General features: G+C 35.6%; 1 protein-coding gene across 6 annotated transcripts in view; it reads right to left on the reverse strand.

Annotated features, from left to right (window-relative positions):
• The window catches only part of DACH1 (dachshund family transcription factor 1), a 370345-nt gene that overhangs the window by 173010 nt on the left and 184427 nt on the right, over window positions 1-12908 (reverse strand). For all 6 annotated transcript variants that reach the window (XM_040584157.1, XM_040584156.1, XM_040584154.1 and 3 more), the window contains exon 3: window positions 5692-5853. In XM_040584157.1, coding sequence (XP_040440091.1) covers window positions 5692-5853 — 162 coding nt within the window. The remainder of the gene's footprint in view (window positions 1-5691; window positions 5854-12908) is intronic.

The raw sequence follows: 12908 nt of genomic DNA on the forward strand, positions 1-12908 counted from the left end.
TCTACGCATTCCCAAAGTGCAATTTTAAAAAAGCATTGCTTTAGCTTGAAATACGATGTACTCAACGTAGCACATTTGTCCTTAAGGCTGTATGATTATGCCTTTGCTAGCACCCAGACAACGCTTTTCATCCACAGATCTCAAAGAAGTTTACAAAAGTAGATATATGTCACTGACAAGCATTTGTCTAAGATGCCATGATGTCAGTGTTGCATACACAGCCTTGTCGTTAAAAGAAGTGTTAAGTATCATACTATAAACACCAACACACTGCAAATAATCCTTCTGGTCTGAAGTTAATGTTTACCTTATTTTCATTTTTGCAAGAAAGGGAGAACATCCATCCACCTAGGAATATAAAAATTCACTTTATGCTAAGAGAAAAATACATATTGATAAAAATACTAAAGGAGAAAAAAATAGTGTTTAATCTGTTAAACAACAGAAAAATTCTTATGAACTAGTGATACTGTCATTGAACTGGAGAGCATTTGAGTACAAGCTCGCTCTGGCTTTTTCACCCTATGATTTGGAATCTGCTCACAGTACTGCCAGCTTAACCAAAAAGGATTAACTCTCATATCCAACTGAGAACACAGATAATTCTCAGTAATTGGTAAAAAATGAAGATGAATGGGGCTGAGAGATAAGGAGCAATTAGCTCATCAGCAGTTACAGCTGTGCACTCAATCCGGATCCATCTCTTGAGTCTCGGCCCCTTTTAAAGAACCCAAGCAGAATAAGCACAGGACACCCCCTCCCAAAAAATTGCTGTACCTGCCCATCATTCCTCTCTCTTCCATTTCATTTCTGTGCTATACAAAGACACCTGTCATAGCATTCTGTGTAAATTACTACCTCTCCCAGGACCTGTATCTACAGCCAATCTTCTTTTACACTTTAAAAAAAAAAAAAAAGAAAAAAGAAAAAAAACCCCAAACCCAGAAACCAAATGACTACTGTAGACACTCTTAAGTTCCCTGTCAATCGTTTCATTATAGCAGCATCATCTGTTTGAAAATATAAGCAATTCCCTCATCTAATTATAGGGAGGATTTGAGGTTCATTAACATTGCCAAGGCAGAGAATCAGATGTGCAACTGCAGAGCTGTGCTCAGTGGCCTGCATTCTCTGTTTCCTTTTATTTGCTTTTTCAAGGTCTCCAAGACTTTTTCCTGAAACCATAAAAGTAATCCTTTCCTTCAAAATAGACATGTGTGTTTAGAAAAAGGAAATGACTGCATTTTGTACTGTTCTATTATTGGGCAAGGTCACTGGAGAAAAATAATTTCACCTTAATCATTTTATCTCTGATTCTGGATGAAAAAAAAGAATAATAGTATGCAAGCAATCGTTACTTTTGAACAACAGATCACAGGAAACCTTGCATTTGTCTCATAATTTTAAATACTGCAAGGTAATGCAGATGAATAGGAAACCTAACATGCCAAGAAAACCTCTTAATTTTCAACACATTTTGTGGTTGTTTATGGATTAACATGCTCGCCAAGTGTAAAATGTTGCCTTGTATTTCCTAACTGTGTTTAGAAACTGAGAACACCAAAGTCTTCATGATTGCTTCACTTCCTTAAAGATATAATAGCATTATTTTTTTTGTATGAATTTAGTTTAAACAATGACATTTTCTTGGGACATCTGTTTTGAGATCACATTTTGAATAGATATGAACTCATTTCCTACTAAGCAAGTAATTTACTATTGTTGATAGTTGTTTACAAGTTTTATGAGTCAGATTGTAGCAAGTGGCAAAGGTCTTTACAAATCCTTTGAGTATTCCCTAATGTGTATGCGTAGTGTTTTCATTATATAAAATGTTCGGGAAGCAAAAGTATACGGACTGTTCTTCACTTCCTACCAAGTTATAGATAGCAAAGCCTAGCTCACAGAAATAGCTTTAAACATATTTACTTTCAAAGACTTCTCTCTTTTCCTGCTGCAAGTTAATGAAGTATGATAGCAGGGCGGTAAATACTTAAGCAGCAAGGAAATAATTGAGCTGCTCTACCTATCCATGGCTTCAGAGCATAAGATGGTAAATATGCAACTGCTCTTAATATCATCCTAAGATGTTAATATGACACAGGGTAGAACCTCTTTCATGAAATTTAAAGTTTGACCTTGTCACTCTCTTAATTCTGCATTTAAATCTAAAAATAAATAAAAAAAATACACAGCATAATCTCTGTTTTGTTTGCTGCCATACGGAACTCATTTTTTAAACAAAAAAACCAATAATTTATCTATCCTGCATGTTGTATGTAGAATTGCCACTAAAAAGAACCCAGGACATTTTTCCTTCTTATCTGCAATGTAGCTCATATCAGCCAAGCTGTCACAAGACAGTACTTGATATAAACAAGAGATTGCAAAGACATCTCAGTAATCAATATTAGGATGGCTACAGTATGGAAGCCCCAACCACTGCATATCATTTGTCTCAGCATCTATTTCTATGACCAAATGAAGCATTAATTCAAATCATAAATCTATGGTGATTTAAATCTGGGAATGAGCACCTGCCTGCTTTAATGATTTATTTTGTACATTTCAGTAAGCAGGAGATTTGTCCATATGAACTGACAGGTCACCTTCAGATGCCAGTAGCAGACTGTTTATCACCATGCAGACTAGCATCTCATCTTAGCAAGTAAATATTAAAGTAAAAGAATCCAATTGATTGTGGATGGGGGAGAAAGGCGTTGCAGCCATATATTTTACTCAGTGTGCTAATACCTCACTGTGATTCCTCTGTAATTTTTTTTTCCCTTTTTTTTCCCCCTTCTAAAATGATAATTCTGGTGGGAGGATGCAAGCTCAAGGTTACCAGCAAAACTGAGGGATATAAAATAATTACTTATTAGTATCACTGGCTTCCTTTAACTCCCTTCACTCACTAACCTTTTGGCTATTGCTTCAAAGGACCAAGTTAATAAATTTGTGTAGTGCTCTGTATAATTATACAATGTTCATCTACAAAAATGACTTCTATAATTCACATTAAGCATCTGATTAAAACCAAAAAGCAAGACAATTCAAAAGTAAGCCTGACAATTCACTCTACTTGAGCCTAGATTTCATTTCTCTTCTTTTACATAGGCATTGGAACACCCTAAGAACACAGTATAATCAATTCATATACACTAATATACCATAATGTCTGTTACATATGGGCCCGGATGTTTCAGTTCAGCTTTCAGCCTGGTTAGTTTGTTTGTTCCTTTTCAGTTTGGTCAGGCACATAACAATTTAAAATATAAGACAAAATCAGGTTATTTTCTTTTGGTTTATTTCTTCCTCCTGACAACATTCAATAACTTAATATTCCGAATTTAAGCCTAACAAGACATAATTTAAAACATTAAAGGTATATGGACTTCATAACATTTATTTGAAAAGACATAAACATCTGAAAAAATGCAAAGGGGGGGCGAAAAAAAGCACACACCTACTACAAAGCAACACCTTTGAAATGCGAGTTCTTGTTAAGAGAACTAATAAATAGATACTTAACTCTTAATGAACCTATTAATACCCTGGCATTAGGAGCAGTAGGAATCACTTTTCTGATTTCATGGGCAGAACCAACACTGGACCCTAGATAGGGCTCACTATAGAAGAAACAAGTAAATGCAAACTATTTTTGAGAAGATCTCCACAGGAAGAGTATAGCTCAAGACTGGATAAACAGACAAGCACACTGTACTTCCAGAACCATTCCTCATGGAATGGAGACAACTGGAATGCTATTCACTCTACTCAGAAAAGCCATTTTTTTCTGAACAAAACGAACTCAATTCTTCAGTTAAATCGAGAAATTAACTGAAGTTAACAAGTAAGTTAAGGGGCTGAGAGGAGATTTTGACAATGATAATAAATAATCTTGCTTCACTTACTTTGCCCTACTAAAATAGCTAGAATGTATTTTCTTAAACAGGGAAAATGATTAAGCTCTGTAAAAGCAGATTAGTTATCTAAATTACACCTCAAACAATGATTTCAAAATAGATCTTTTTTATTCAGAGGAAATTCAGATATACCCTCAACTCCTACAAATACTTCACATGGTTTAGATGTTACCTGTTAACTTTTCCATTTCCATGGATAGACAAGTGGTCTGTCACTAGAACCACCAAGCAGAAAAGTTCCATAATCCAATATTTGAGCATTTTATTTCACATTTCATCTAAGTATGAAATCCAAATCTAAAGTAGCTTCTAGTTCTCGTACAGACTCTTTATCCTCCCAGTTTGCATTCACAGTTTTCACTCTTTCTCATTACTTCACTTTTCTTCCAGTACGTTAGGGGCCACCTGGTCCTTCCACTTCATTTGTACCTATGTCCTCCTCTCAGATTTCAGACACCTGCTCTCTGCTCCCTCATGCCTTCTCTCCAAGAGGACAATCCTTCCACTAATATTCTACTAACTGCATGTGTTGGTATCTGAGTACTAACGCACTCATTAAAGACTATTTTCTTCACCATCACAGAGGCATTATTTTAGCCTTTCTTTAAAAGGAAAATAAAACATCTGGCCATCTCCTTATGCAATAATGCATACATACTCTTGTGATTTAAAATAGTGTGTGCCTAAGCGAACCAGTCTTTGAACTGCAATTTGCATTATTTCTAAACAATAGCCTACCAATGCCTACTGAACTGTACAGAATTGCTGTTCACAAACACATATTTATTTATGTTAAGGAGAGTACATAACTCTCTAAGGCTCATTTCAAATGTACTTAGGAGATGAAAAACTGAAAAAATAAGCAAAGCTAAACAAAAGACCCAAAATAAAAACAAACAAAAAAATCCCTATCTTAAGCCATTTTCTTCCAATATACACCAATCTTGCTTGCAGTCTTCTGAACGTACCTCCTTGTCATTGAATTTCTGTTGCTGAGTTAATACTGTCTCAACATGATAAAAGGAGCCAATACAATGAAATGGCATAACAAAACATTTTACAGTAGACACACACAGATGATTAAAGATTTAATCAACAACAACAAAAAGTTATTTTAGCTTTGAAGTATGCTTTAGCAAAACAAATTGTCCAAACAAATGAATAAAGTATACTGAAAAAAAATCTTTTTTTTCAGAAAGAACAAGAGTTGCTGATGGCTGCTTAAGAAATGGAAAAACCTGTTAACTACATTTTAAGAATGTGTTTATTAAAATAAAATATGATAGGAACTGCAGAGCATGGCAATAATTTATTGTGTATGTATGTTTTCCTTTTGTCACAGAGCACATGAAAGTATGAAATATTTTGCTTTCAAGCTTGTGTTCTGAATTACCTAAAGTCAATACCCAGCACACCGAGCAGGAGACACTGTTAAATTTCACTTTGACACCATCATCTGTCACCCCACCTGTACTTTGAAAAATGAACTCTAAGCAATCAAACCACTTTCTTTCATGGAAAATATTAACTGGAGTCTGCAAAAGTAACCTGCAAAGGAAATAATGTTTTTGTAATAGTAACAGCAACACTGAATGCTGATGTAAAGGTCAGATACAAAACAAAACTAAAAAAGTATGGAAAGGAAAACAAATATGCAACTTTCTACACCAATTCAAGGACTTCAGAATGAAGTCCAGAATGATCACCATTTTAATAAAATATCAGAGCATTATGGACTTATAATAATGCTGTGTCTGAGACTTACCGACGCTTGAATTCAGATCTCCATTTTCAGAGTCTGCTCCATGCTGGTTATTATTTGCATGATAGTTGGACATAGCTTCCAATTTAATTTTTTTCACTTTCATTGCTTCTGCTATGGCGGCGTTGGTGGCAGCTGCTGCTGCTGCAGCTGCTGCTGTCAGGCCTGCAAAGAAGTATGAACAAAATTTAATATACAATATTCTATGATTCTTCATTATTGTACAGACTAAGACTGTTATTCTTCCTTCATGCTTGCTATGTAATGAATGGAGAACACTGCAGAATATTATTCCTCTTGATAGATTTGAAAGCTATAAAATTTTTCAAGTAAAATGCTTCACATCGTGTTTAGTTAGTTATTTTTATATATCCACCTAAATCTTAACTTAGTATCCAGTAACTGCAATCATAATACAATCATAACTAACTACAACTACAAACAAATGCTTTCAGAAATCAAACTTAGCTTCAAAATGGTGTCTTAAGTGTTTGGTTATGATTAGGTCAACATGCACATAGCTATACTTGGAAAAAAACCCCAACCCTTTAGTTCTCAAATGTTTGACATGCTAAAGAAAACAGGAAAAAACAGGTATATATTTTCTAGACTAACAGATGAAGGAACTCAGACATTTATTTCACACATAACAGCGAGATGCGGTCATTTTAGGAAGCATTTTTAGAAGAAAGGTTAGTAATGCAGAACATTGGTAAAATACTTTTTTTTACTTTCCCCAAATTTCCAGACGTTAAGATATTTATCAATGTGAAGAGGAATTATTAAACTCATTTAAAACCAATCCCAAAGCCATCTTCAGGCCATCCAAGCATTTTTCCTACCAAACCAAACTTCTGCCATCCAGCCATTCACAAGAATGTTCTACAAAAATGAGAACATTTCTTCTTGTCAGAGGCAATTAGAGAAGCCATCCAGTAATGCCTTCAAAACTCAAAATTAGATACAGCCTTTAACCAGTCCCCACACCGTGCCACTACCCACCCAAGACCCCTAGGTCCCAGCCTGGCTGGCAGCAGAGAGAAGTCACTGTGAAAACGTCACAAGAGCTGCCTGCCCCACGCCATTGATCCAGGGGGCAGGGATGGAAATCAGAGAACTAAACATAAGACATGAAAGAGAAGACATTAAACTAGGTAAGTTTTATGCAATTACAGAATCTCATCCCTCAGCCAGTGATGCCACAAGAGAAGAGACCCTCCGTCATTCTGAATCAGGATTCTTGCCCTGACTCTGGAGAAGGCTTGAAAAAAACTCAGTGTAATTAGTTTAAAGGTGCCTGCTTGTCTGATTTTTAGCTACTCTGAGAGGTGTGAAGTGTCTTATGGATCTCAGGAGGAATTAACTCCACAATTTACTATTCCAGTGGGCCAAGGATGCTGCCCAGCATAGGAGGAGTGCAATTTAGCAGGGAAGACCAAATAAGCAAATAATCCCAGGCTGCTGAGGTAAATATTGCTACCATCATTGCTTCCAAGGGCCTCTTGTGGTCACTCTTGCCATGCTTTCAGCTAGCAATGGGGACGGACAGAAGGCATAATCCAGCAGGGAGAAGGCCAAAGGTCAACGGACAGCTGGAAAGCAATGTGGTAGCATAAGAGGTGCCTTTGAATATATTGTGGCTTGACTCAAGGTTGCTCTCCCTTCTTTGCATGACCACATGAAGATTAGCAAACGGTGCCAGCCTCTCAGCCCTCCTCACAGGCTGACTTCTAACACCTCCAAGTGCAATAAGAATTACCAAGTATGTGATAATTACATTCTGCATAGCAGATCAATATTATTTAAAAAACAGCTATTTCAGGTAGAAGAAGATGTACCAGAAGCCAAAAATCAAATCGGAAGGTGGATAAATTTGAGGGTTTAATTACATTTTAGCTTCTTCTGCTATTAAAAATTGTGCATGTTCTGATGTTCAGAAGGTATTGACAATAACATGGATTGCTTCCAATGATATTTTTACCTTAGGGGAAGGATATGAAGTTACACATTATACAAATTTGTTACAGTCCCTAAATTAGGCCACAGAAAAAGGGATGGTGCACCTCTGAACCTTGGTTTGCATCCTGTGTTCATTAAACAATACAATAACCTATACTTCCTTTTTTATATACATCACTGACAAGCTAAAACTAGCATCTTTACAGTACAATCCTTCAGAGGAATATTCAGATACAATATAACCATGAATACAACAAAAGGCTCAAACTTTTGGTTGTGACTGCACTCCTAGACCAGCAGTTTTTAAGCACTTCTAAGTATTAGAGTAATTACCATGCTGAACAGAGACGGGAGGTAGGATTGTGAGCCCACCTGTAAATACTACATCTCACTCAAGTAATGACCCCACTGCAGGACTGCTAAAATATGAACTCTCTTTTGCTACAATTTTTTTTTTTTAAAAAAAGTATGCTTCAGTGCTTCTCACCAAAGCAGGACATAATGCTGCTCTCTAAAGGAAGCCATAATCTTTGCATAGGGACTGGGAAAGTAAAATACGGATTGCTTAGTTCTGTAGTAAAATTTTCACAAGATAACGCTTGTGATAACAAATGATAATTTAAAAAAGCAAAAATTGAACGACTAATTTCATTCCTTCTCTCATAAACCACGTAAGTGATTGAAATGATTACTTTGCTATACAGCAATTAATTTAAACTATATGAATTGAAACGCATGTCTCGTATAAGCACTGGTATAAGAGGAGGGTAAATGTAAGGAATAATCCTCAGAACTACAGCTTAATGCCATTCTTCACAGCAATTCCAGTCTACAGCACAGTTTCTGCTTTACTGTTACATTTTCCTATCACTTGACTGTCACAGTATAGTCTTGCAAGTGGCAAGGAAGGTCCTGAGCCAGTTACTACAGCCCCTTGCATTATAATCCCTGGTGCGCTGTGGTGTGCTGTGGTATACTACAGACAAAACTCTCTCCGGCACAAGGCTCGACTTACCTCACTAATCTCAGTAGCAAAGAGAGCAAAACACAAGAGGTCAATAAGCTTCTATATCTATGATGTGTATTTTAAAATACTAAACTTTGAAGTTTAGGTACGGGTATATACTTGGGTAAAGACTTGGGATGTTTTTAAAATTTGTTGTTCAAAAAAGCCTTTTGACCTAAATCTTACCTAGTAACACCTCACTCGTATAGGTAGCTAAGAAATTTCCAAACTACACTTCTCTTCACTACAGAAATTTTATCTTCACCTATGAGATTACCAGAAGTCACCTCTAAAGGCAACTGAAATGAAAGAAATAAGGATCATACCGGTCAGTTAGATATTTTTTATTCTTTACAAATATTTACTTGAACAGCTAAAAAGTATCCAGGCCAAAATATTCAATGGATTAAAGTCAATGGTAGCTGTCATTAATATTCTGAAATTGATAAGTTGTTTATGTCTGGCATTCTTCCTGCTGATTATGCAGTGAGACAGGCAGCTTTATAAATATCTCATCACTCCATCGTCACACAAATTTCATCGACAGTGCTCATGCACAGCTATTAGCAATATGAATCTAACCATTACAAGAGGAAAGAAAATCGAACATGTGGCATTAATACGCAGTCCTGGTTCCTAACCATCTGATAGGCAGATGGTGTAAAGCGGATTCTCCAGCTGAAATGAAGGGGCACATCATTTAAAACCTTGTTTGCATTCTAACTGATATCAGTGCCATATTGATATACATGATACATCATGGCAGTATTTGAACAATCTAGTTTGTTTCAGTCATAAATGTTTACAGCCTTGTTTTTTATCTTTAGAAGCATGTTCTGAAGAGCGTATTTTTAATTTATGAAACCTATTGTTTACTTCTGTTGAACCAGAAGATTAGCGAAGAGCAGGAATATTAAATTACCACAACCACAGCGGTATAACTAAGATGGATGAATAAAGTATGTTTTTTCAATAAAAGATGTTAGTAAAGGAATTAAAAAATTAGCCTAGACATTTTATGCATTAAATACATTTATTCATTTAAACCTTACAGGTTTTTTCCCATGTGACACAGTTAGAACTTTAACGCTTTATAAAGCTATTCATTTAAATCTCTTACTGTGCGCAATTAATCTTGTCCAACAATTTAATTCAAAAACAAAACATCAGAAAGTAAAGTTCAATTCAGCCATCGTGCTTCTGAAGTAATCTCCGTATTGCTGACAGTTCCTATAGTCTTATCACCAAAAGTCTGTTCAAGGTGTCTTGTAGGAGCTGTATGAATTTGAATTACAGCTCAATTGAAAGCTCTCCAAGCCTTAGTAGGAACTCAGGAACAAGAAGCAGAACACCAAAAGAAAGCGCGAATGGTTGTTTCCTACAAAGACCTTCTCTTTTCTGTCACTAGATTACTTTGGCCTGTTGGGTGTGTTTGTAGCTGTTAATTATGTTAATAAAGTTGCAGCCTGCTGCCTCTGCCAAATATAATCATAAGCTTTCCCCTGCCAAGTTCTAGTCTAATTTACACCCATACAACTCTACTGAAGTCAGAATTCTGTGGGTGAGAATGAGACCAGAAGTATGCCCAGTATGTGTGGTCTCCAATGCTGAAAAATGAGTGAATAAAATGGAAAACAACGACAAAAAACATAGCATCTTCAGAAAACAATTCTGTTATAATAGCAAAACGCCCAAGAGAGCTGTCATATGTCATGACAGATTTTCAAAATGTGTACAAATTACTGGTGGGCACTAAATCACATCCAGGGTTTCTGCCTTCTAGCAAATCCTATTCCCTGCCTTGAGACAGAGCTCTTAAAAATTTCAGTTTTGATGGTACAAGCAGCTTACAACACACCCTATTTATGAAGGAAAAAAGAAAAGGACCTAACAGTGTAACTTTTTCAGCCTCAAATATGTCTCAAAATACACATTATTAAGTTGAATGCCTAAACTTGGTCCTGGGACAACTTATAAAATTATTTAATGAATTGACCTTAATTCACTTTGAACTTTCTTCACATTACCACGCCTAATAGTTATTTCAATAAATAATTAATAACATCCTTACTATAACTGTTACCTTCTTTTATTTAAACCATATCTGTATCTATTTCTGGGTACATAAAAAATCCACTAATATATATACATATTTTCACAACCTCTTTCTTTAGGACTTTGAGAACATTTTCAAGAGACCTTACTTCTGCCATGACAGAACAGGTAGAACACCGAAACGCAATTGTCAGCAGTGTGTCACACTTAAATTTCATTTATTTACTAGAAAGCTCATTCTGCAGAAATACTTAATTCATTGCATGGGAAGAGGTCCAAAACTCATCTAAATTCTGAAAGAACTCCTTTCATTATTTCAAAGTAATGCTTAAACCTTTTTCTTATAGTCTATTTAATGATACTGACTTGAAAATAATTCATGTATTTTCTTGACTTAATTCAAATATTTCACGTTGAGGTTCTTACTTGAGCAAAATTCTCACTAAAATCTAAAAAACTCTGCCTGAGAAAGAAAGGCAGGGTTACCTCCTAGGACCTGACCCCAATCACTGTAGATTATTGCACTGGTTTCAATGGGTCCAAATTTTTGGTAGCTTACTATGCTGCTGCCCAGTTACTTCAAATGAAATAAGATCCTAACCTTAGCCTGTGATCCAACAGGTGTTTTATATAGTATGATTCATAAAACAACAAGGGGAAAGCAATCTGCAGGAGGACAGAGGTCTGATTACATACACGGGATTGCAGAAAGGGGAACTTCAGCCTACACTGTAATGTTCCGCTAACATATACTGTTTCATTAGTAGCATTCATTATGTATAATGTAGGCCTGGAATCTCACAGTTATCCAGAAGTCATATTTCTGTTAAGCTGCCTGGATTGATCCAATACAACAATATTGGTATACCCTAAAAATTTCATGACCTGTTATTTTGTGATATCGGGTAATTCTTGTCTGTCCCTTCCAGCCATACTTTCCTGCTCAGCTTGCATGGTTCGGAATACACTGCTCATTCAGATCATTTTTTAACATCTTTAAAACGGCTCTTATTAAAGGAGTCATGTAACATACATACATACATAAATGTTAAATGTTGTTAAAGAAAGAATACTTAGAAAAATTCAGCCATGTGATCTGGTTTAGACTGGTGCAACTAAAATGAAATTGCCAGTCTTGCACTGGGAGAAAACCAGTGTATGTGAAGCTCAAACCATCTGTTGTTCATCAGACTAATCAGACCTTTTTCCTGTAACTACTCCTAAATTGCAATATGAATTTTGAGATCTGGGTATTGAATTTAAAATAAACAAGCAAAAGAGCTAAATGTCCGCAGCAATCTTCAGTCTAAAAACCTTTTTACTTACAATGTGTCTCCATAATTAATAACACAGTTGCAGAAATAAAACATTGATCTAGAAAGTAGTGTCCTCTTGATTTGTTTTGTTAAATGTAGATAAAACTTAATAGTTTTATTTTCTGAATGAAAACTACTGGAAGGTTCAATGATGCTGTAAAAAAATGTGTAAATATCATTTTACCACTAATATTTGCCATTTACGGAACTGATGGACTTACATTCCATGAAGTTATTCTTTATTATGGATTTATTCCTTCCACTGAAGAGTAAAAGTGAAATCATAAAGTGCATTTCAAATACCTCAACAAATTACTAAGTGTTATAGCTTAACAGGATTTTGTATTCTGTGAATTTATTATTGGCTTGGTGCAATTGTGACAGAATTAAACAATGATACTGCATAACTGTCTGGCTATATAGCACTTTTCAGCAGAAGTTTAAAATCTTGCTGGAATGCATACAGCATCACTACAACACAATTAAGAGAGAACATTCTCTCTTCAACAACAGTCATCTTTTCAAAAGCAATAGATTCTTAGTTCTCATTCAGTCTGTTGCATTATTCATTTCATGTGCAACCTCATGCTGGACCATAAATTGTTACTTTATCTAATCAAAGGCGACTTAACTCCACAGAAGGTCAAAGGTTTAATTTTGTGAAGTATTATCTTACGCTATGAGTTTAACGGAAAAATAGAAGAAGAAAAACAGCCAAGAAACTGGTAATAAATGAACCTTTATTGCCTCAGGCATTGGCCTAGTTAATAAACTTTCATTGAAGGTTTCTTTCAACTGTTATGGACAATGAGGTAAAAAAAATCTTAAATTACAGCCATGTGTGACTTTTAAAGCAGGCATTCTTTTTTATCTCAACCTCCCCA

This window comes from Falco naumanni, chromosome 2 (genome assembly GCF_017639655.2).
Source record: "Falco naumanni isolate bFalNau1 chromosome 2, bFalNau1.pat, whole genome shotgun sequence".
Classification (NCBI taxonomy): Eukaryota; Metazoa; Chordata; class Aves; order Falconiformes; family Falconidae; genus Falco; species Falco naumanni.